At 32.3% G+C, this 25,564-nt stretch overlaps 5 protein-coding genes across 6 annotated transcripts; 3 read left to right on the top strand and 2 right to left on the bottom strand.

Annotated features, from left to right (window-relative positions):
* Positions 1 to 207: 207 nt before the first annotated feature.
* Positions 208 to 6,362, bottom strand: LOC123198129 (acetylornithine aminotransferase, mitochondrial). 2 transcript variants are annotated; one of them, XM_044612749.1, is made up of 4 exons: positions 6,320 to 6,362; positions 3,271 to 3,753; positions 2,163 to 2,597; positions 208 to 892 (listed from the first exon to the last, which is right to left on the bottom strand). In XM_044612749.1, exons 2-4 carry the CDS (start codon positions 3,709 to 3,711, stop codon positions 356 to 358), a joined length of 1,413 nt encoding a protein of 470 aa, XP_044468684.1. In that variant the 5' UTR covers positions 3,712 to 3,753; positions 6,320 to 6,362; the 3' UTR covers positions 208 to 355. The 2 variants fall into 2 exon arrangements, with proteins under 2 accessions (XP_044468684.1, XP_044468683.1); XM_044612748.1 differs by lacking the exon at positions 6,320 to 6,362 and having other exon boundaries at positions 3,271 to 3,831.
* LOC123198015 lies at positions 5,356 to 5,937 on the bottom strand. Its single transcript, XM_044612587.1, has one exon. It carries the CDS (start codon positions 5,935 to 5,937, stop codon positions 5,356 to 5,358), a length of 582 nt encoding a protein of 193 aa, XP_044468522.1.
* Positions 6,363 to 8,109: 1,747 nt separating the features above from the next.
* Positions 8,110 to 8,814, top strand: LOC123198356. Its single transcript, XM_044613048.1, has one exon. It carries the CDS (start codon positions 8,120 to 8,122, stop codon positions 8,744 to 8,746), a length of 627 nt encoding a protein of 208 aa, XP_044468983.1. The 5' UTR covers positions 8,110 to 8,119; the 3' UTR covers positions 8,747 to 8,814.
* Positions 8,815 to 12,015: 3,201 nt separating this feature from the next.
* Positions 12,016 to 16,373, top strand: LOC123197584 (probable potassium transporter 13). The gene is made up of 10 exons (XM_044611902.1): positions 12,016 to 12,464; positions 12,857 to 13,088; positions 13,182 to 13,430; positions 13,552 to 13,602; positions 13,842 to 14,102; positions 14,181 to 14,233; positions 14,438 to 14,552; positions 14,696 to 14,950; positions 15,055 to 15,577; positions 15,655 to 16,373. The coding sequence occupies exons 1-10, from the start codon at positions 12,414 to 12,416 to the stop codon at positions 16,076 to 16,078; spliced, it is 2,214 nt and encodes a 737-aa protein (XP_044467837.1). The 5' UTR covers positions 12,016 to 12,413; the 3' UTR covers positions 16,079 to 16,373.
* An 8,106-nt stretch (positions 16,374 to 24,479) lies between these two features.
* On the top strand, positions 24,480 to 25,326 carry LOC123198298. The gene has a single exon (XM_044612985.1). The coding sequence runs from the start codon at positions 24,572 to 24,574 to the stop codon at positions 25,166 to 25,168; it is 597 nt and encodes a 198-aa protein (XP_044468920.1). The 5' UTR covers positions 24,480 to 24,571; the 3' UTR covers positions 25,169 to 25,326.
* Positions 25,327 to 25,564: the final 238 nt, after the last annotated feature.

Raw genomic sequence — 25,564 nt, 5'->3', positions numbered from 1 at the left:
CAACGAGACGTTAATCTCAAACTGAATTCAAAATCGATAAATTAAAATTTAAGTTTGAACTCAACTTGTTCAAACCAACCATTAATGCGAGCCCATTGGGGTTTGTGTCCATGTCCACCTTGCAGAGATTATCACACAAAATACTATTAGGGATGAAAGTGGTAGTTACCTAAAATTTTGCGGGTAACACTGTAATATACCCAAAAATGAAAATGTAAATAAACTAGTTTCCCTCATAATAAGCACAGCTTAGCTTTAGGTGCCAACAGTTTTCATCATACAATGTGTTACAACATAAACTACTAATTCGAGCACTGAATCCTTCAACTTCTACTATGCAGCAATATTATTTCTCCTAGTTTGAATTACAGTCAAGAACTGGAATGGATTTGTGAAGAATTTCAACTGCATGATCAAGCTCTTGCTCCGTTATGATCAATGGAGGCACAATCCTCACAACGTTGCCTTTTCCAGCAGTAAGTACAAGGAGGCCAGATTCTCGGCATGCATCTACAAGGGGTGAGGCAGGAATGTCCAACTCAATTCCAATAATAAGCCCTTGTCCACGTATTTCTTTGACATGAGGATTTCCTCCCAGCTTCTGCTTTAAAAGTTCTTTGAGGTACTGGCCTTTCTTAGAGACCCTGGCCAAGAAGTCAGGTTTTGCGATTTTGTCAAGAACAGCAATTGCAGCGTTGCAGACAAGGGGGCTTCCAGCAAAAGTGCTTCCATGGTCTCCATAATTTATGGCAGAAGCAACTCGTTCAGTCACCAGAGCAGCTCCAATGGGTAGGCCTCCGGCAAGAGGTTTGGCAAGGGTCATCATATCTGGGAAGATACCATAGTGCTCATGTGCCCAGAGGTATCCAGTCCGGCCTAAACCACATTGAACCTGCACACAAGAAAGAATCATTAATGGCAAGGGGAGTCAATTGACAAAGAATGGCAGTAGGTGCTAATTCTGGCAGTAGGTGCTAATTCTAATACTTGGAATGGGAAGGTATAAGTTCATGCAGAAGTTATAAAACATATTGAAATTGACACCTCAGAACTAGATAAAATTTCTGTGTCCCTATCTATGCCATTAACATGATAAGATGAGGAAAAAATAGATGAACAGTGATGTGAGAGCACTAAAATAGCACATTGTATTTGGTCTGTTCAGTAGCCTAACGCTTCTAAAAGAAAGGTGAAAACGTGAAAACCTCTTATTAAGTAAACCACTTTGCCAACAGATAAATTGATTATACATTTATACTGCAACAACCAATGTCCAGCAACCTACACAGGTTGTACCACAACTGCTGTGATGTGAATGCAACACTACAAAATACATCCATATAAGTGATTGGAAAAAAATATCACAAGCATTTATGATTCCAACAGATGATAAGCAAGTTGCCAACCATAATCTTTTCATAAACCTTGAAGGTACCTCTCAAACTACCTGCGGAGGATCAGACGCAAGGAAAATAGATCTATCCTGGAATTGGTTGAACCAGTTCTTTAAAGAGGAAGAATAAGCTGAATAAGAATGTGGAAAGCATGATAAAATTATATTGAAGTTGGCAACTTGCTTTAGAACAATAGTCTTTATTTATATTATAAGTTTGATATTGTTGAAGGACAAGTGGAAGTTCAGTGAAGGGGCTTGTCCCTCTTCACTTGGACATGCATAAGTGTAATTAGTATCATGGAATTATGTGAAGACTGAGCAGTTTGAAAGCACAAAGGTGTTACGCAAACTGACGTAAGCCAGAAGACGCAGTTTTGAGAAGTGATGCCACAATGTTATATATAAGAAATTCTTGAGCTTGCTGGATTTAATTGAGATGGGTAACCACTTGAAGGCAAAGAAAATAGAACATCAAATACAAAAAGTCTAAAATCCAAGGACCCAAAAAAAAAAAAAACAGATGAGACTAGGTTACAGTAACCAATAGGTAAAATTTAGGAGATGAGTCAAATACTGTTTGTTCTCTCTTTTGTTTTCTGATTGGAACACACCCATTCAGAAAACATGCATGTAGGTTATCAAGAAGAAAGGGAGGAAATTGAGATTAAACTGCAGAGCATTTCCAAAACATCATCTTGTGCAAAATACAACATATAGCCAGTCTATTCTGGATGTGACAAGAAAGTGAGAACAGATAGCTAATTACCTCATCAAAGACAAGAAGAGCCCCAGCATCATCACAAGCACTACGTAGAAACTGTAAAAATTCTTTTGTTGCACTATATATGCCCCCTTCACCCTGAATGGGTTCAACAAAAACTGCCGCAGTTTTACCACGCTGAATCAGTTTTTTGGTGGCTTCTATATTTCCAAACTCCACAAAAGTGACCCCAGACATGACAGGTTCAAAAGGTAACCTATAGTGTTCCTTGCTTGTCAGAGCAAGAGCACCCATGGTTCTTCCATGAAAGCAGTTGGAGAAAGCTATGAACTCCATGGCTGGCTCTTTTGCATCAGGATTTGAGTGTCTCTGAAACTTCCGGGAAAATTTGATAGCAGCTTCATTTGCTTCCGTTCCCGAATTTGTAAAAAACACGCGATCAGCAAAAGAAGAAGCCACTAAACGCTTAGCAAGCTCTATCTACAACAATAATATTACCCATATTAGCCAAGAATACTCAGCATACCAATCAAAGAAATTCAAAGCAGAAAATACATGGTGGACTTCAAACATAAAATTGGTAGTAAATATTTAACCAAAAAAAAAAACTTCTGCAGTAGTTTCAACCACCAAAACTGTTACTGTTATAAACAAAGACAAGTTATTCAAATTCATTCTCTTTTCATATCCATGAGCAAACATGGCTTTTTAGCTTTTAATGTTAATAAAATCTACATGTTGGCAACAACAAAAAGAAATCATTAACTCAGACTTTAACATAACTCTAAAAATCATAGAATCATTGTTAGATGTGTGAATTTGCACCGATAATATCTAGAGTGCACGCGATGATATTGCCACGAAGAGTGGCACCATCCATGGCGATGACGTCGGGTGCTCTACCCAAGCCCCTCGATTAGAGGCTGTCTTGATGTCAAAAATCCCAACAAGAGTGAGGGCCTTGGGTCAATATAAACTCTTTGTCTCCCTCTCTGGGAGACTCATTTTAAGGGCAAAAATCAAGGCAAGATTAACTCTATAAAACTCACTTTCACAAGCTGTCTCACTTGAACCAAACTCGCACCAAATTCAAAGCAAAAAGATTCATAATTTAAACCTGTCAATCAAATAAAGAAGTTAAAAGCAATTAAACCTGAGGGACGGAATAATACACATTGCTGACATGCGTCAACAAATTCGCTTGGTCAACCACGGCCTTTACCCAATCTTCATCTCCATGTCCAAGCGCATTCACAGCAATCCCCGAACTCATATCCAAATACTCTCGCCCCTCAACATCATACAATTTACATCCCTTGCCACTCACAAGTACCACAGGCGTCCTCGCGTACGTCCCCACCAGCACCTTCTTCTCCGCCTCCATCACCTCCTGGCTGCTCTTCGCTACTGCCACGCTCTCACGTGACTCCGCCACATGCGCGCTGAGACACGATACAATAGTCACTCTTTTGACGCTGTGGTTGATTTTGATCACTTTTCCTCGACCTTCAAAACTGATCCGACGGCGGAGATTGGTCGATTCGGAGATTGATACACGAAGAGGACTCTGAATTGAACTCATTGTGTTGGGCATTTTCTAAGAGTCTGTATGGTTGCCGGCAAAATGAAAAAGAAAATTAGTTGAACTGAAAAATTAGAACTTTATGAGGAAAGATTTTGTCCAAGGAGAGGTCTAACTCAAAGCGGCGGCTAGTTGCCTTGTCAACAGAAAAAATATATTTGCTTATAGCGGAGAAAAAGGGAGGACACGTGGCACAACACATTTGACAAAATAATAACCTAAATCGGAAACTGTTTTAAAGGAATTAATAAATAATTTATTATCTATTAACACTTGTAATATTAAATTATGAAATTTGAAAACTAAAATATATTAATTAAAACATTTAAGTTTGAATTTGGTTCTATAAAATTATTTTCAAATTTAGTCTTTTCATAATTTGGATTTGAGTTTGTGTTGAAAATGCCTTTAAATTATAATGAGTTTCAATCATGACTCTCCATTCAAAGTTTGATTAAGCTGAATTAAAAATCAAATTGAATTCGAATCTAATCTATTTTTTAAATTTTATTATCTAAAGATAAAAAATATATATATTTTTTATTAATATAAATTGATATAATAATATATAATTGAGTAATTAATTATTTATGTAAAATATTTTTTTATAAAAATAATATATATATATATTTTTTAATACACAAATCTTAACCAAGGCTATTAATATTAGCAATTGGTTTAACTCAAGTTTTTATCTAATCAACAAATCTTGAGTGGTTAGATCATTGTTTAGTCTGATCTAACTTTCTTAAACAGATTTTCATTGAACTATTTCTATTTTTCTTTGTGGGTGACTATTCAATTAATCTAAACTGATTTTTAAAATTATATTTATATATATAAATTTATTATAATGTTGGAGCATATAAATTACAGCCATTCAACCCATTATTCTAAATATTTTATTTTTATTTATACTAATAATTCAGTGGGGGCAGATGACCCTCTATTATGAAAGGTAGACACCAATAATTTACATTCTTATTCTTGAAGATAATTTTATGCAAAACATAATTTGAGAATGTTCTCTAGTCAAGTTATACAGGCATCTACATTATTACCATTCATTTATATGGTCCTATCACAAACTTTCCTTGGCAAATATCAAATTTTATTAAAAATTCATTTAAAATCCTTTATTGTTGAATTAATATAATTATATATATATAATAGAAATAAATTTGTATACAAACGATTACATATCCTCATATAATTAGACGATTTTGAATTAAAAATAAAATAAATTTATATATATAATATTACTTTTAAAATATGTAACACTACAAAAAATTCTTAAACAAAAACTTGATTGTTTTTGTTTCAAATCAAGACAAACGTGACAGAGACTTAAACATAGTCTTTTAACCAATTTTACTAACCTCTAATATATGTTAATGAACCAAACTTGATCCGAATTGAAATTCCAAATCGAGTTCAATACGTTCAAACCAAATAATAGATTTGAGCTTTCACGGATTGACTTGAAACCACTCTTTTTTCACAGATGAATGAGTATTTTGAGAGATTTTGTTTCTTCTAGTTGGATTGTCCGGTGACATTTCATCAATTGGATTAACAAAATGAACTTGTCAAACAACTCATCGACTCATAATTTTCATTATTATTCAAAATGTAAGTACGTTATTATATGAAGCTTCAGGGTTTTTCCCCATAAGGGAGTCGATCAATGACAGACATGGCTGCACCAGTGAGCTCTTCATAGATCCTCATTAGATAAAGAATCTTAGGAACTTCCGATTTATAGCTCTCAATGTTCAACCTACAAGAAATCATTTCACTGCTAGTAAGAGCCGTGGCCAGCATGTGATTAGCCTCATCATAGTCGCTCTTCTTCAGTGCATCGGCTGCCGACGAGAGTCTCGTCTCTGCTTCGCCGTAACCCTTGCTGCAAATCTCGCAAACGCCCTTAAAAATATCGTCTTTTGACACTGAAGAAGCCAGCATTGAAAAATTGCTTTTCAAAATCTCGGCACCGTCACTCAGACAAGTCAAGAGAATGGCGGCGATATCTTCAGGTTTATCAGCTTTCTCGGCAGCTTCTGGGTGGGACATTATGCACCCAATGCATGTTTCCGGGGCGTCTGTTTGCCGACATTGTTGATCGATTAATGAGTAGTTGGCGGAGGCCAGATTGTGAGGGTGGAGAAAGAAGGTTGAAGAAAGAGTAAGAAGAAGAAGAAGAAGAAGATAACAATGGAGATTGAAAACTATAGCCATGGCTGAACCTAGAGCTTGTTCAGTGATGAATTGATGATAGTTCTTGATTTGCATGGCATTATATAGAATGAAATCTTGCTAACGCTTGCTTACGAATTCTGATGTTCTCTTTTTACAGGAATCAATTTCTTTCCAAACAAGCAAAAAATATGGAAACGGGTTTAAATTGGAAAAGAGACTGTTGTAGTTGATTGAGTTTGTTTCAGTGGCTGGGTGTTTCAGGCGAAATCTGGATATGGAGTTGCAGACAAGTTTTGCCAATTCCATTTCAGTCAACAAATATTGATACATCTGTATTCTATATTTACTATTTCTTAAAATATACATTAAATTATGCATTCAAAACAAAAGTCTGTTTGGTTGCCGGGAAAATGAAAAGAAAAATGAAGAAAAGAAGATTAATTGAACTGAAAAACTAGAATTTTGAGGGGAAAGATAAATAAAAATATGTAATAATTCAGTGGGGGCAGATGACCCCCTCATAATCAAAGATGTACCAATAACTTACATTCTTGGAGATAAGTTGATGCAAAATATTATTTGAGAATGTTCTCTGTTCAAATGAGGGCAATAGGCATCTACATTATTGGTAAATTTTATTCGTAATGCAAGACCTTTTATTCATTCTTGCATTGCAAAATATGTCATAATTAATCATATATAATAATTCATAAACATTAACATAAATCATAAGCTCACAAAATGATTATTTAACACTTAAATTTATAGTTAATTTGGAAAAAAAAAAAAAATTATTTGAACCGTAATGGCGGCAACACGATACACAAAAATTGGGCACATTTTGAACATAGTATGACCCACGAATAAAAAGATATGTTATGACACGACATAATCTATAAAAATTTAAAAAAATAAGCCCATAAAAAAGGCCCACGAAGGCATAGTATGTTGTAGACCATGTTGTAAGCCTTGAGGTTTGGTAGGCTCACATAGCAGCTTTGCATTTGCACGAGCCATGCCGTTTCGATCTTCCAAGTATGACTCCGTCCATTGCCTCCTTTAATCACAATAAATGCAACCAAATTGTATACTGTTTAAATACATATATAAACAATAATAATATATTATTATATAATTAAATATTATTTTATTTTTAATTTTAATTATTCAATTATAAAATAGTACGTGGTTATTTATATACAAAATTATATATACATCATTACTTTTTATACAATTTATTCGGTTGATAAATACAAATTGAATGTGTTAAAACTTGAATCAACCCAACCAACCCTTAAACCGGATAAATGCAAGTTTGGATATGAAAAACAATGGGGGAAAGCACAGAAAGTGAACTTAACGCAGGACTTTACTCGAGATAATGACAAAAAAGAAGAGCATCTACTTGTTTTTCATGAAAATGACAAAAAAGAAAAATTGTAACTGCATTTATGCCCGATCAAAACATGAGTCACTGCTGGATTTTGGAGTTAACTTTCTTCCCAGTTTTAGACACATGTTTCATATCAGAAAAATCATACTTTTTTATGTCAGATAACTCTGTTTTCCCTGCTGGAACAGATTCTTTTTGCCTCTCTAATGGAGCTTTTCTGTTGTGGCTGGAGCTGGTTTTATCTCCTGAGCCATCTCGGAATGTGTCTGCCTCTTTTTTTAGATGTTTGTAGTCTCTGTTTTGGTTGTTTTAGTGCTTATTGGGTGGTGCTTAGGGCTTCCTGTTGTTCACTATCCCCCTGGGGGGTTGTTTTTCGCATTTCTCTGGGGCTCAGTGTTGCTATCGTATCCCCTATCTTGCAATTGCAAAAATAGTAAGATGAACTTAGGTTATTTATTTTTTAGCTTTTCTTTTTATATGCTTACTTACCCACAAAAAAAAGTCACTATCCCTCGTAACCACAAAGAGGTTTACAAATATTTTCTAAAAAGACAATATCACTAATACCACAAACCGATAGTCCAAAGAGTGGTGAAAGTGAAGTCATCCCAATCAGAGAGTATAAATTTGAAATATGTTAACGCCGTATCAAAATTAAATTTATGATTTATTTAATATAATAATTATAAAACTAATCACTGAATTTAAAATTTTATTTTTTTGATGTGTTTATTCAAACTTTCGAAAAAAGATTCAACTCAAATAAAGGGTATTGCTAACCCCAAAAGAAAAAAATCAAAAGCAAGCGTTACTGAAATTTCATACTATATGATGCCAAACAAAGCAAGAGCTATCCTCAGTAAACAAGCTCTAGCTTCAGCCATGGCTATAGTTCTCAATCTCCATTATTATCTTCTTCTTCTTGTTACTCTTTCTTCAACCTTCTTTCTCCTCCCTCACAATCTCGCCACCGCGGACGACACATTAATCGAGCAACAATGTCGGCAAACAGACGCCCCGACAATATGCATTCACTGCATAAAATCCCACCCAGAAGCTGCTAAGAAAGCTAACAAACCTGAAACTGTCGCTGCCATTCTCGTGACTTGTCTAAGCGACGGTGCAGAGATCTTGAAAGGCAACATGTCAACACTGGCTTCTTGCACACAAGACAAGAATTTTAAGGGCGATTGCGAGGATTGCAGCAAGTGTTTCGTCGAAGCAAAGGCGAAACTGTCGTCGGCAACCAATGCACTGAAGAAGGGCGACTATGATAAGGCTAATCACATCCTGGCCACGGCTCTTCTTAGCAGTAAAATGATTGCTTGTGGGTTGAAAATCGAGAGGTATAAATCGAAAGTTCCTGATGATGTTTATAATATGAGGATTTATAAAGAACTCACTGGTGTAGCCATGAACATCATTGATCGACTCTCTTATAGGGAAAAACCCTGATGCTTCATATCATAATTAATGTACCTCTATTTTGAATAATAATGAAAATTGTGAGCTGATCAAAGTAATTAGAGCAAAATCTGATCTTTTAATTTTTTTAATAAAATATTATCTAAATTAAATGTACTTTAAATACGCAAATATTACTCATAAAGTCTCTCAAATTAACACAAAAACAAATTTTTTCATAGTGAAAATGAAATTGTAAGAGAAGTTAAAAGATGAAAAAATTGGATTAATTATGAAATCGATTTAAACTCTGTATTTATTGACCAGAATCAAACACAATTTTTAGTTCTGAACAGACATAGCTTTTGGTTCTGATCAAACATAACTTATGGTTTCAAACAGACATAACTGTTAACCAAATCAATTGCTAACCAACTCAACATTTATCTCTCTCAATCTTAATTTCGATTTTTAATAATTGAGATCTCCTCTTAGACGGATAAACTTGGGACACAGTGATCAGACTTACAATTACTATACCAACTCATAATCTTAATTTGTTCATTGAATATACAAGATTTATGTTGCCTTATATATCTCAACTACAACCATCTTTTTCCATGTGAGATTTTTGAGTCCTATTTCCTTCAAATACAATTACAACTTACTTACAAATTCCTAACAATAGGATCATCAAAAGAGAGAATTACCAATGAAAATAGGCGTCAATGATCCATTGCCGAAGTTACCTAAACTCATGTGAAAACTATGATTCGCCAAATTTTAGGCCATGGTTTGGCAGATGACCCAAGTGTTTAATTCATGAAAACTTCCTCCTTTCAGGATTTCCATACATATATAAAACACATAATGTTTCCTGTAATGTTATGTTGTATCTAGGGGTGCAAGGTGAGTCGAGCTCGATGATCTCATGACTTGATTCAAGTAAAATCTCAAATCCTTCAAAAGCTTTAAATATGATTATATATAAAACTTTATCTTTGTATGTTTAGATATAGACTGTAATTGATATATGTAAGATACGGGATTAATTCAAGCTCGAGCCAAAATCTCACCAACTTGGTGAGCTCAAGCCAGCTAATATTCAATTCGGTTCAATTAGATTACACCCTGAATCAACCTCACCAATGTCAAGTAAATGAAGCCGTCTTAAATATCCATATCACAACCCAATGTGGAAAGTGTTTTCCTCTTGGCTGCATGCATAAAACTTTGTTTTTATTAGACAAACTGACTAATAATTTTCTCTCTTTAGATTGACAAATGTCCATGCTTTGGATATTCCTAAAGTGTAATACTTCTTTAATACTATGTGAATTCATTTTTTACTATTTAATTTGATACTCAAATATTGTGTTATTATATGATTGAATATTATTTTATCTTTCATTCTAAGTCATTTAATCACATAATGACATATCATTTGGATATCTGAACACCTTGGCTTGAGTTCGGCTTAAATGAAAAAGTGGGATGACTCGAGTTTGGCAGGCCAAAGTTAAGCCTAGCTTAAGTTTGATTTGGTCCCTAAGTTTAAAGTTCTAAGCTTAGCATGAATTTATAGTTTAGTTTTAGCACTTATGCACAAAATAATATTGTTTTAACAATTATTTAACATGACTTAAATCAAGTTGTGAGTCAAGCTTAAACTAATTTGAGTTATTTGTTCAACTCATAAGTCGGATAAAATCAAACACCTTTTAACTTGATTTTGACTTAATTTCAAAAACTAGCTAACTCTTCTAGCTCGAGTTCAGTCTTGATTTTGGTCTACCCTAACTGTGCAAAATGAACAATATTTTTAGATAGATAAATGAATCGATTTTAAGTGAAACCCGCTTGGACCGGATTCACACCTAATAGTTTTCTTTCAACACAAAAGAACAGGACAATATAAACATGTTGCAAGACTATAGAATCATAAATGATACATGAAAACAAAATGAAGCCTGAAAAACAGATGAAAAATCTTAGTTAAATCCCCTGAGGTTTGTTTTTTTTACGAAATATTCTTTGGAAATTTACCATTTTATTATTCTTAATTATCTTAAACATTTGATGCTTTTCTTACAGTCCAAAGTATCCTTCGATTCTACTTAATTGTAAATGCCGCCATTAGAGGTTTGAAGTTACTAAACAAAGGATATAAATAGGGGTATATACGTTAACGTGCTTTAACATGATTAGGTATTTTTTATTTTTTATTTCTAATTTCAAATTACCCAATCACATTAAGGTTGAATTCGAATCGAACTAATTCAAAATGACTTGATTTTAACAAAATTAGAGCTAGAACATCAGTTTGATAACTCAATTCAAGTTTAGCTTGAATCCTTATATGATGACACAATTTATCCTGTCGATAATACTTTTTACTCTACTGACAATATTATTTATCTCATCAATAAAATGATTTATCTAATCGATGACCTTTAACAACATCTCTGATTAGCTTGAATGAGTTCGAACTAACCATTACAAATTCAAATTGCGCTTGAGTCAACCTATGTTGGAGTTAGTTTTGCTTGAATCTAACTCTAAATCATGTAATCACAAATCAACATCTATACATGTGTTTATTCCTATTATTAGTGCATGGATTATTATTAATTTTAAAGGTTCATATTTCTTCGATTTTACATCTAAAATAGGAAATCCCTTGTTTCTAACTAATCTAGAGATTAATTTTAAGAGAATTTCTCACCATGAAAGTGAAAAACACCCGAATACCTAAAATTGAGCATTTTGCAAACAAAATTAGGTATTTTTATACATCCATAGTATTTCTACTATCTTTTGACAAAAGAGACACGGATTGGAAATATCTATTGTTCAATAAATATTTAATAAACAAATCTTATAAACCCACTTTTAACATTTTAATTATATCATGTCAATATTATTAATTTATTTTATTAATCAGATTGATCAACTCATTAGTTAACTCTTTGATTGAGTTAAAACTCAGTATAGACCTATAAAAATAGTATTTTATATACACTAACTTTTATTAACTATGCAATTTAAAAATTTAAACAATCATTTTTTTTTTTTTGGTTTTTGTTATTCTTTACATTCTATAAATTATTAATCTAAGTTGCTCTGTGTATATTAGAAATTTTCATAGTATATACACATAAAAAACTATCTTTAAATAGAGTCCAAGTTTGTACAACAAATTTAGAGAGAATAAAACTATCTCTTTCTCGTTTTATAATCTTTTTCATTCATGATAAAATTTTCTCTATTCACGTATTCGATTTTCTATATAAATATTGTGTTCTTGCATAGAATATTTGTATTCTTTTTGGCTTGGGTTTCCTAAGAGGAATTTGTGGGGATTTTTCCATTTTCTTTATGAAGAGCAATTGAAGCACTTTTTAAGGGAAAAGTACTTTTGGTTTCGCATGGGCACATTCAAATTTGTGCTTTTAAACTACCCTCCAAGCCAAAAGTTCTTATTTGTCTGTAACTGCTCACTCTCTTCTATTCTGTGAAGATGCCATTACAAAGAAACATCTTCTTCTTTGGAACAGAGTCGTAGTCCAAAATTCAGTTCATTCATTCCTTTCAATTCCCAGCTTCGCTTTTGAACTTTTTATTTCAGCCTTTTAGCAAATAAAAGAAGAAACAATGACCTTCTGAACAAGACGAGTCTCTGTTCTTTAGATTAAAACCCGGTTTTAGAATCTGAATTATGGTCAATTTGGATCCAGAATCTCTTTTAGCCAAGTGGGTATCTCGCCTGGTGAGTATCTCTGTTGTTCATTTTATGGTTCTTTTATCTTTTGTCATCTCTGTTCGTTTCCTGGGAAAATAAAAAGGAAAATGAAAGAAAAGAAAGTTATAAGTTGTATATTGTCTTTGTTTTTAATTTATTGCATTAACATAAAAGGCGGTAGCTTTTCTAAAAAGTAATGCATTTCAGTCCAAATTAGTGTGTTTGAAAATTCTCTTCAATTGTGCTATAAATTCTGAGTATTTTGTTCATGGTACGTGAATAAATCAGGCACGCTATAATCTTTCAGCCCTTCTGCAGAAATGTTTCTATAATTTTGCCAGCAGTTTTTATTCAATCCATTTACCTTTTGATCAAGTTGGGTATGCTGTAAATTCAAATTTTGTTTGCCTTATTGACAGAAATTCCACAGGACTACTTTATGCCTTGCCTACCAAAGTCTTGGTGTGGTTTATGGGGATTTAAGCACTTCCCCTCTTTATGTCTATAAGAACACATTCTCGAGGAGTTTAAGGGTGTATCAAGATGACCATGAGATTCTTGGAGTTCTTTCACTGATTTTCTGGACTTTAACTCTCATCCCTCTTTGCAAGTATGTTATATTTGTTTTAGGAGCAGATGACAATGGCGAAGGTGCTAAGTTGATCCATTTGTTCAATTCAAACATGTTTATGTATCAAATTACTGGTTGTGTTTTACCGATTATAAGATAGTTAATCTATGCAGGTGGAACCTTTGCTTTGTATTCATTACTGTGTCGACACTCAAGGATAGGCCTTTTGCAAAGCTACAATGCTTCCCATGTGGGTATATCATCTTGCCGCTCAGATATATCGACAAAGGAGATGAAAACTAGTCTACTCATCATAGATTTCTTTGAGAAACATCATAGTTCCCGTGTTGTGTTGCTGCTTGTTGTCCTTCTTGGGACTAGTATGGTTATTGGTGATGGTATTTTGACTCCAACAATGACCGGTATGTGTTCTAAGCAAATTGTTGTGGCTGTTTAATTGACAAAGTTTTAGTATCTTTAGCAGTTGTGGCTGTAATTTTCTTTCATCTTTCCGGTTTAGCTCACAATGTTACTACATTGCAGTCCTTTCTGCTCTCCATGGAATCCAAATCAAAGTTCCCGCTTTGCATGAAAGTAAGTGCATGTTTTACTATTTGTTTCATTGTATTGTATTTTTATTTGATTACTGGTTTCTTCTTGGCTATGATCCTAAAGAAGAGGTTTACAATACCAATACTCCTTTGGCATTTTCAAATTCATGATTTTTGAGCACTGCTAAAGTGGATTTTTAGTCGGTCAACACTCTATCATGGGTCCGCTAAGCATTTTTTTTGCGATGTTTTTCCTTATAATATAATGTTCATACATGCCAGATTATGTTCTGTTCATTGCCTGCATCATCTTGGTGGGGCTTTTCACTCTTCAGCATTACGGGACACATAGAGTAGGATTTCTTTTTGCTCCAATCTTGGTAGCTTGGCTGCTATGCATTAGCGGCGTTGGCATTTACAACATATTCCACTGGAATCCCAGTGTTGTTTCTGCAGTGTCACCACACTATATTTATAATTTTTTCAAGAAGGCAGGAAAAGATGGATGGCATTCCCTGGGAGGCATCGTTCTTTGTATTGCAGGTTGGTAGCTGCTTATTTCATTTAAAAAACCAACAATTAACGCCAGTTATGCTGAAAAGTTATTATGCTCTATATTAGGTGCAGAAGCTATGTTTGCTGATCTCGGCCATTTCTCCCAGGTTTCTATCAGGGTATATTTCTTGTATTTAGTTTTTGATGCGTTTTTTTTTTTTTTTAAAATGTTCATTGAACCTTTTTTCAAATGATCCTTGCTTCAATTTTTGACTCTGCTTGTTAGACAAGCCATTCTTGCAGCATTGTTTTGATGCATTGCAACAATAAAAACTATGTGTTTCTAGCATTTTTTCTGAAAGGTCTTTGATATCATATGGCAGATTGCATTTACAGGAGTTGTTTACCCTTGCCTAGTTTTGGCATATATGGGCGAGGCTGCTTACCTCTCCCAGCACAAAATGGACCTTCGGAGAAGTTTTTACTATGCCATCCCAGGTAAAAAGTTGGAATTATACATCTCAATGAGCCAGAGTGTGACCCACTGCTGCTTTTCTGGATGAAGTTTGATGCTATAAGTTCTTAAGAGTATTAATCTCTTTCATTACTCTTCTCTTATTATCCTTTTCCTTGCCTTTCAGAGTCGGTATTTTGGCCTGTGTTTATTGTTGCCACTCTTGCAACGGCCGTGGCTAGCCAAGCAATAATTTCAGCTACTTTCTCGATTATCAGTCAATGTAGGGCATTGAGTTGTTTTCCACGAGTAAAGATAGTACACACATCGAATCAAATACATGGACAGATTTACATACCAGAAGTGAACTGGATGTTAATGGTTTTGTGTCTTGCTGTTGTTACTGGATTTAGAAACACTGATACGATTGGCAACGCATATGGTTTGTGTTTCTCAGACTTGTTCTTTATGCCTTTTTTTATCTATTCTTTTGTCACATCTCTGAGCTTGTTGAGTTTCTTGATTTTTTTTCCTTGTGTTATATAGGCCTTGCTGCAATCACAGTGATGTTTGTAACAACCTGCTTGATGTTTCTAATCATTTGCACCATCTGGAAGCAAAGCATTTTTGTGGCGTTTCTGTTTGCAATGAGTTTCGGATCCGTGGAGCTGCTCTATTTCTCGGCTTCCCTTGCTAAAGTACACAGAGGAGGCTGGCTTCCCCTTCTTATCTCGCTTGCAGTTTTGACACTGATGCTCATCTGGCACTATGGGACTTCTGAAAAACTTGCATTCGAGCTGCAGAACAAATTAAGCATAGATAGCCTTTTGAGCCTCGGACCTAGTCTAGGAATTTTAAGAGTTCCAGGAATTGGCCTGATTTACTCCAAGGTCACCTCTGGCATCCCACCAACATTTGCACATTTTGTCACAAACTTTCCAGCATTTCATAGGATTCTTATCTTTGTGACATTTCAGTATGTGATGGTCCCCAAAGTTCCGGCTTCTGAGCAATTCCTTATCTGCAGGATTGCCCCACCAGAATTCCATTTATTTCAATGCATCGTGAGGTAATTTTCATATCTATCAGTGATACACCACTTGTTCATTCGTAATACTTCAATCTGTGATGCGTTACTACGGTTAGGTACGGGTACAAGGATCTAAGGGACAATAATGAGTTTGAGACCCTGCTGATTGAGAAGCTACTGCATTTCCTGAAATGTGAGAGTAATGATGAAGGGCAATTGCCTGTTTATATAACAGATGCAATGGCAACAGGAAATGAGGCCAGTTGTGGCAAAACCGGACGACAGAAAAGAGTGGCATTTCAAGGATCGAGATCACATGATCATAAGGAGGTTATGGAGCTTATGGAGGCCAAAGAAGCCGGTGTGGCTTATATGACAGGCAATACTTGTGTTTTGGCAAGTGAGACCTCATGTCTAGCAAAGAAATTTGCCATCAATGTTATCTATGCATCCCTTAGACGAAACTGCCGCCGTCCGGCAGTCACACTCGGGATCCCACACGCCTCGCTGATTGAAGTTGGAATGGTCTATCATGTTTAGCTTCGTTAATTTGATTCTGTAAATACATAGGAATCGAAAACAGTAATTTATACATATGATCTGCTGCAGTAGTGCCATTTCTGTACAGTTTTGTTTGGTTTATTATGCATGAAATAGCATTGTAATTTGCATACAGAAGCATAATTCAGATAAGGAGCTTGCTGAACTTAGGCCCCTGAACGTTCAAAATACTGATGGAAAATCTGAAGATTGTCTTATTCAGCTACTCAAATTTAGGTGTTTGTTGCATTTACTTTGTTTTGTTCAATAAATTTGCCTTAGCTATTCACATTTAGTGCTGTCAAATTAGCTTGAATATCTGTTTTTGCCTTTGAGCATAGGGATAAAGCGGCGCTAAGCCAAGCCCAAACAAAAGTTAGCTTGAACTTGGCTCAAATATTGAACAACCAACCCTAGCATGTCTCAAATCTAGAATAAGCAATTCAAGTTGGAGTTCGAATTGGCCCAAATGATAATAATGCCATTAGAGAAGACTAGACATAGATACAAACTAAATCGAACTTGAACATCTTTTGGTTTAAGTTAGATTTAAATGAAAAAAGTGGTGGTACTCATATTTGATTTGAGTTTGTTAAGATAAAGTTAATAGTAGTTTAAGTATGTTTCTGTTTCTTTAAAATTTGAAATTCAATTTAAATTAATGGGCTTAGATTTGTGACTCAGATTTACCGTTATAATTGTTTTGAAAAAACATTGTTTTATCAAATAATAGATAAAATAACGTTGTTTTGATAATTATTTAGTATAACATGATTCAAATTAAGTTGTGAGTCAAACTCAAACTGTTTAAACCATTTATCTAACTTATAGGTCAAACCAAATTGAATTCTTTATTACTCAAACACAGCTTGGTTTAAGAATTGAATTTCAACCCTCATGGCTTGTGCTTAACTTATAAATTTAAATTTGTTTAAGTTAAAGCCAAATTGAGTCAAACCCATTTTTAAACCCCAATCAGCTTAGTTCAGGTTAACTTTAGAAGTGACGATGAGTCTCCGGAAAAAGACAAGAAGGATTGTTTTTTTTTTGGTTTTTAAAGGTAAGCAGAAGGAGGATTTTAGTGTGACTGTCAAACCAAATATGAGCAGTTTCACCTGAAATACAAGGCTACCGCGATGATCATTATTAACACACAGCTAGGTGGGGTAAGTTTTTATGATAGAAGGACTTGTCATTTTCCACGGAATGAGTACATGGTGTAGCTGGAATTTGGGCTGCTGCTGTAGGTGTGAAGTAGAGTTACTCACCAATCAGAGCCACAATCCTTTTCTCCCTTCAATAATTACGAAGAACCAAATTTGTACTGAAAACTAATTTAATAATTTAATATATTAATGAGATGTGATAGCTCAACTCTCAATTGTCGGTTGATATCTATGAAATCTTCAAGAACATTTAGTATATTGTTCCCCTTTTGGGTTATATGGATTAAAAAAAATTATATATATATAAAAAAAAAAAAAGTATATATTTAGATTTTTTTATAATATATTAATATTAAAATTTTAATTTATCTAATTTAATCATTATTAAATTAATTATTAAATTTAAAATTTATTTTATTTGATATAATTAATTTAATTTTAAAAAATAATTCAATTTGAATAATATTTTTTGTTATTAAAAAAACATTTATTATATTATGACATCACAATTAGAGACAGATTCCTATCCAACTAAATTGGAATAAAAAGTCAATTTTGAATTTATTTGAATCGATAATATTTTATTTGAATTCATAAACGGAATAAATAATTATTTGAAAGGTTATTAATAATACGTATAATTTCGTTTGATGAGCAAACAATATACGTTTGTGGAAGCTTTTTCTTCTAGATTTCTCATGGAAGCTTTTTCAAAATGGTTTGTGGAATTATTGAATCAAGCTGTTTCATCATAATAATGTGAAAAGTGTTAGGTTTGAAAATTTGGTTAGAACAGAAATTGAATACTATTAAGTAAAACTTATAATTAAAATCAATAAAACTATTTACGTCCAGATGTAGTATTCAATTATGTATCCAGATAATATTTTATCATATATTTAATGATTTTAAATTAATATTAAAATATTTAATTATATAATAATATATTATTTAAATATCTAAATAAATACTTAAAATTGATGGGTATATTTAACATTATTTAATTAAAATGGGCATCCAAGAAAATTCCCTAAATTAAACTATCCATTGAGCTGGCTATGAATCAGAAGCTTGATATGACATATGTGTAAGATATTGAGTTTAAGTAATTTCATAAGAAGTTTACCGCATGAGTAAGGTATGAAATTTGAATTGTTACATTTTGAAAAAAATGAATTTCTAATATAAGTTTATATGAGTTCTTTGAATTGTTTAATTTTAACAGTTAGTTTTTTTGGTATGATTCAAGTAAATTTAAATCGAACTGATTAAATTTGAATCAATTGTCAGTTTTAACCATCTTAACTCGAGTTAAAGTTTTAATCTGGTAACTCAATTCAAGTTTGACTTTTTTGTCACTTTGACAATATTGTTCACCTGTCAATAATATTTTCCATCCCATTGGTACTATTATTTACTCCATCGTCATCTGTCTAACAATATCTAACAGTATAATGTACATAAGTTTGAATGAATTTGAATTCAATCTAATTCTAAATTTGACTCGATTCTACTCAAATCTATCTCTAAGTGTGGTTATTTTGGGGTTTAATAAAAATTGTTAGATTTCAATATTTTATAATGTAAAAAAATTAAGACTTTTTTTTTAACCCTTATCACAATTATCTTAAACCTTTTACCTCTCTCCGTAGAACAATCAACACTATTATTCATCCGTTTGTAGACAAAATCAAAAAATATGTTCAAAGTACTTCCTTCAGTAGTTGCCAGTTTCTTGTTACTATTGTCAAACAATATGTTATCTTGGAATATTCTACTCATTTCACACAACACTTGAGCTTGAAGAACTCTTTAAACTTGATTAGCAATATAGATTGGACTATCCAAAAATTTCATATATATATTATACATGAATTGATCTATATGAGAGAGTCAAAATACTTGAGTTTGTCAGTGTTGTGATAAGGTAATCCACCATCCTTTTAAATCACCAGTGAAATGGGACACAAAGGTCATCAGAACTTGAACAAGAGTAGCTCTGGGCTTGCGCATTTCTGGATAGTTGCCATAAGAGTCTGACCTTGTGGGACAGCGCCGATGACTTGCACCTGAAACTTCAATGAGTAAAGGGTCTTGCGGAAAATTAATGCTATCTTGTAATTAATGCAAAAATAAATTGACACAGAGACTTCAACCACAACAATTGGTGCACGTTTTGCTTGTTTCGTAAGCTTCCAGCAGCAGCAAGGCAACCCAATTAATAAGCCTTACAGCCCTTACCCAGAACCCCTTGCCTCCTCAGTTTTTGAATCAATTGAAGCCTGACAGAACAGACAACCTGCCGTCAAGCTTATCTTGCAATTGCTTAGATTATTTCACACAACAGAAATATTCGCATTACCCAGCAATAAATATCTAACTGCATATTTGGATAACATCATATTTTGTGATTAAATAACTTTAAATTAAATATAAATAATATTATATTAATTATATAATAATATATTATTTATTTTCATTAATTTAACTGAAAAGGAGTTTTATTAGATAATACCAAAAAAATGAGTTGACTTATATTAATTAGAGACTTAAGAATAGGATGGATCTAATATGAGATGGTTAGGTTTGAATCCATTATTTAACTTAAATTTAGTTTATTTACCTATTGAATGATATTATTTATCCTGTCAGCGATATTACTCATCAATACGATTAGATAATTTACCTCACTTATAACTCCTACGAATTTGATTCAAGACTAGATTATTTACCATGCATATGTAACAAACATCACTTTTCATATATATTTGATTTATTATATGACTAAAAACTTGCTGAAAATGTGTGAGCTCTTAAAATAAATGCAGCCTCATCTAGAAGTCCTTGTAACAGAAGGACCTCATGCATTTATTCTCTTACCCACGGAATGTAAAATTTTGCGCATATAAATCAATCAACAGGGAAACCTCAAAGCTTTCCATCTTCTTCTCAGACTTCTCTCTTTCAAACAAACCAGAAAAAACCTGACTACCATGTATTATCCATCTCTAGTGGCATATTACATATTCTTTAATGCATCAAAAGTTGTTTATGTTCTTTCTCTTCTGGTTTTCGCCTCCTTTCACATCTTCACTCTCTCAGAAACCGCCATGAGAAATCATCGTAATAATTTCCAGGAATTGGCAGCTTCTCTCTGTGAAGAAAGGGCAGCCAACTGGGTCTGCCTGCAGTTTCTAGATAACCCTTCTGCCCAGCTTGCTTCAAATGCTTCTTTTTATGGCTTCTAATAAGTTTCTTCAAGCTCTTTTCCCCTGGTTCTGTATACTACCGGCGTTACATATCTATGTACAGTCAAGGTATTTTTGCATATCAGTAATAATAGTATATTATAACTCACCAGCTTGATTTTCTTCTGCATTTAATTGTCCATAATTTGTTGTTTAGTCATCTAATGATTCTTTTGGGTTAGAATAAAATGAGTCTGGCTAATTCAAGCACTCCAAGATCTATATATATTAGTATGGAACAATGTTTTATATGTGTATATTTTTAGTCCACGATTTAGGTATACGATGATGTGTTATCACAAGATTAAGTGTTATTTTATCTTTAATTTAAAATAATCTAATCATATAATGATATATCATCTATGTATCTAAATTATATATTAAGAATATGTACACATAGTTTTATTAATATTAGCATATATTTTATCTCCAACTTCATTTGAAGCAAATTCAACATATATAAATTTATAATAAAAATACGTGCATATAATTTTGAATATAAAATTATGTACATAGATGATATATCCTTTTATGATTGTGTAATTTTAAATTAAAGATAAAATAATATTTAATTATATAATGATATAATATTTGTGTATTTGATTATATACTCAAAATTAAGTGTATATAATATTACTCATAAATTTATGACGCATATAAATGCATATATTTCACCCCCTTAACTTTAAATTTATGCATTAAAACCTTACATATGTTTGCATTGATGAATAAAGTATGTGATGCGGAGGCTAACAAGATGAATAGTATCAAAAGAGTTATATAGTGTGTACGTATAATATTATTCAGCATTAAATGGTTTATCCGTGAACTCTAATAGGGAAATAAAAGTAAGAATTAAAAGAAAAATAAAAAATTGTAAAAACACCCCTTAAGATATAAAACATCTAAAAACTTACAAAAGCACCCCTAAAAATATAAAAGCATTTAGAAACTCTTGAGACAACTTTAAGGGCCATTTGGTTTGTGGTGGACAAATATTAACTCTTATTTTATTTATCAGTAAATAAAATATTAAAATAATATTTTATTATCAATGGTGATGTAAACAAGTAATATAAGTGATAATTTGATTACTACGTTTATTTTAGGTTAACTTTATTATAATTTTATTCTTACTTATTAATTTTTTAAGAATAAAATATTTTTACTTTTAATTAATATAATGAGTAATATGAAATATATTTTAAAATAATTATATCCAAAAATATTTAAGTAAATTATATTTTAATATTATTTTATTACCTCTAACCAAACACAATAATTATTTATATCTAACTATTTTTATCAAATATAATAATAATTTAACTCAGTAATCTTCAAAATAATTTCCCTTTACAGTAATATTTCATGTTTAATAATAAAACATTATTTTGACCAAACACACCATAAAAGGCTAAAAAAAGACTACTATTATGGTATAGTATGAGTTTTGTTCGTTTGGTCGTTTCAAAGTGCCTATAAAAAAAGAACAATAGTATGCGTACTCACATTAGGTATACAAATATATACATACTTATAAATGTCATCATATGATTAAGTGTTATTTTATCTTTAATTAAAAATTATTTAATTATATAATGATATATATATATATATATATATTTATATATCCAGAATAAATATATATAATTTTATTAATAAAGAAATCATGATATTGCAACACCGTTGATAGTATTCATCTTGTGAGACCCATATGCAGATAACCGTTATGTTTCCTTCTAAGGAGAGATTTAAAATGAAGTCCATCAACTTAGTTAAAGGTCTCCATCCATAACCTAATCATAATTATTAAGATAGATAGGCGTTGAAAATATTTATTAATTTAACGTAAATTATGTTCCCTTCTAAAGAGAGAACAAAATGAAGTCCATCAACTTAATTACAGGTTTCAATCCGTGACAGGTGTTGAAAATTTATTAATTTAATATAAATTATTTGCTCAAGATCCTTCAAAAATAAATATAGGAGCTAGTAGAATTCATATAAGTATTTATTTATTTATTTTACAACAAATTTCTCATGAGAACATGCATGAATATGTCACATGAATCTTCCATGAATATATATATATTCATGGAGCCCTCTGAGATAAGATCAAGGGCATTATTGCCAATACACTAGTATCAACATGATGATACGAGTCATATGCTTGCAAAATAATACTCATACGTATGCATTTTAAGTTTTTCAATAATAATTTATGTTGTAACAAAGAAAACAAAAACATAGATATAAATATTAATATGTCATCATATAATTAAATGATTTTAAATTAGTGATAAAATCAATATTTTACCTTATGTTTGTACCTATTACTAGAAGAGTTGACAATTTACGGGCTCATGTGTTTAATATTTATAATTAATATTTTAACTCGTATATGATAAAACCTATTTAACAAACGAGTTAGACTTGTTATATATCATATCATTTCATGTTGTGGCCAACCCGAACTCTAATTATTATTATATATAGTATTACTTTATGTTTTTCTATAACAGCACAAATATATGTAATATGTCATTAGATTTATGCAAGTAACATGTGTTGACGTGACAGATAGAAGCTTCTGGTATCCATTTGGTGTATAGCCAAGATTTTAAAATTTAAAATTGTGTAATAAAAAATGTTGCAACAAAATACTTTCTATTATAAAAATTAAATTTAAAATATTGACGATCATATCATGTAACTTAAATAAGTATTACAATTACAAGTTTTTAAAACCGGTTAATTGAATTAATTTATTTTTTTCTTAAATTGAATCGAATTTTTCATTCAAAAAAATTATAAATCAAAACTAAATCGATGTTGAGATTAACTTATTTTAAACCAAACAAAAAATATCAGTTATCCAAATTAAATTTTTAGTTAAGTGGCTTTTAACCAGATTTCTAAGGGTGATCATATTTTATTATTATTTTTTTTCAATTTTTTGAAAATCAGTTTGATATTTTATTAATTTTTCTTCAATTTTTTGAAAATCAATTTAATTCAATTAATCATTTTAAAAAAATGGATAAACTAATAACTAAACTAAAAAAGATTTTTCATTATATTAATGAAAAATTTCCAAATCAATTTTTAAAATAATTTATTTTTCAATACTATTTTTCATTGAAAATCAATTCGTTTAGATTATTAAATAATTTTGAAAACCCTTAATTATATTACAGTACAGGAGGTGACGATGGTAGAGCTGGGCGAAGTCTACTGATGTGGCCTAGAGTTGGTCCAGGCTTTTTTAATGTGGACTTGGACCACTATGGTTTCCCTCTTGGGCCTTGTGGAAAGTGATCCCACCATTTGGAGTCTTCCGATTTGTCATTCTACCGTAAATTGGAAGGGTTAATCACAATTTTCCGCTCAAAGTTTTACGAAATCCACTGAATTTCTAAATTGCAAGCTCATCTAAAACATAATTTTGTTAAAAAAAATACTTGTAAAAGGGCTCAACTATCATTTTCTCTATCAAGAAATTAAAAAATGGAAACAAAACATTGTCGGTGCATACCACTGGATCACATTTTTCTTTAAAATTACATTTAAAAAAGTGTGATCTTGTTAAATCTCGTTTTACCAAATTCATAATTTTTTTATACAACTTCGACTATTAGTCCAAAAAAATCATCAATGATTGTGGTTTGGAAAAATATGATAATTTTCCAAAAAGTAATATACTTATTTTTTAAATATTGTTTCAATATTTTTTTTTTATTAACAAAGCTAAATTTTGAATGAGTATTTGTTGCTTAGAAATTCAAAGGGTGATTAATTTCCCCAAACGCTGGGTAGGAATAATAAGAATTTCCGATAGGCGAGGTATATGAGGGCAAATTCGTCATTTCGAATTCCAGAATAAAGCGGTTACAACCTTCAAGAAGTTGCCACGCTCCAGTTGCTCAATTAACCGAGCAAGGGCATTTTCGTCCAACTGCAATTATTTAAGATTTCTGAAATTCGACCGTTAGATTCAAAACCGTTTTGAAAAAACAGACCCTCTGCCTGTTTCTCTAATCTCTTTGTCTCTCAACGTTTTGATTCGTTGAATCACATTCATGGCCGACCATCAGAGCACAAAATCATCACTCATGGAGCCCCGTCAATCACATCCTCTTCACCAAATCGCCGAAACCCCAACACACAGACTCCTCCTGAAGCAGTGGCTCAAAGAAGAAGAGCTGATTCTCAACAGAATCTCTCTGAAAGAGACTCAGATCGACTCAGTTCGTAAGGAATTAACACAAGTCTACATCTTTTTCTTTCTCTTTCACTCGATCTCTCTCATTCTCCTCTTCAACGCTGAAAAGGGTTCCTGTAAAAGGTCATGGATTCCCTCCTTGTGTTTACTCCTTTGCTCTCTGGGGATGATCTGGGCCGTCAGATACAAGTCTGATGTTGAAACCCACCTGGAGAAGCTGCTGGAGAGAGAGAAGGAGGATGGAAAGTTGTTGGGTAAATGTATCGAGGAGTTGAAGAAGAAGGGTATTGAGTTTGATCTTTTGAAAGAAGTTGATGCGCTGAGGAGGGCAAAGAGTTTGAGAGTTGAAGCTAAAGCTGTTAAAAAATGGTCAGCAAGAGACTTTGTTACATTGTTTTTCTTTAGTGTTTCTTGTGTGGCTCTTGGCTTGACTAGAGTCATTTTGTGTAGTTAGAATTAGGGTTTTAGCAAATGGTTTTGGGGGTTTTTTGTCCATTAAATTGGTGGAGAATTTGTTTTGACTGTGCCCACAAGTGCAGAATATTCTGTTCTGCTGTAATTTGATGCCTTCTATCAATGATTATGAAATAATACACTGAATATTTGTTTTTAGTTTGATGTTATGATTGTACATCCCACTGGCAATCATCTTAGGACACAATATACTAGTTTGAACGAGCTTAAGTTAAGCATTAAGAATTTTAACTGAGTTCAAACTGATTTTTTTTAGACTTGATTTGAATCTGTCTTTACATAATGAAGGAGGGTAATGACTAATAGAATTACTTCAGTTGCATTTTCACTAACAAATGTTGTTACTTCATCAAATTTCCGGGCGTCAGATATATCC

Source organism: Mangifera indica, chromosome 15 (genome assembly GCF_011075055.1).
Source record: "Mangifera indica cultivar Alphonso chromosome 15, CATAS_Mindica_2.1, whole genome shotgun sequence".
NCBI lineage: Eukaryota > Viridiplantae > Streptophyta > Magnoliopsida > Sapindales > Anacardiaceae > Mangifera > Mangifera indica.
The sequence above is the reverse complement of the archived record's forward strand: the minus strand, read 5'-3'. Positions and strand labels throughout refer to the sequence as shown.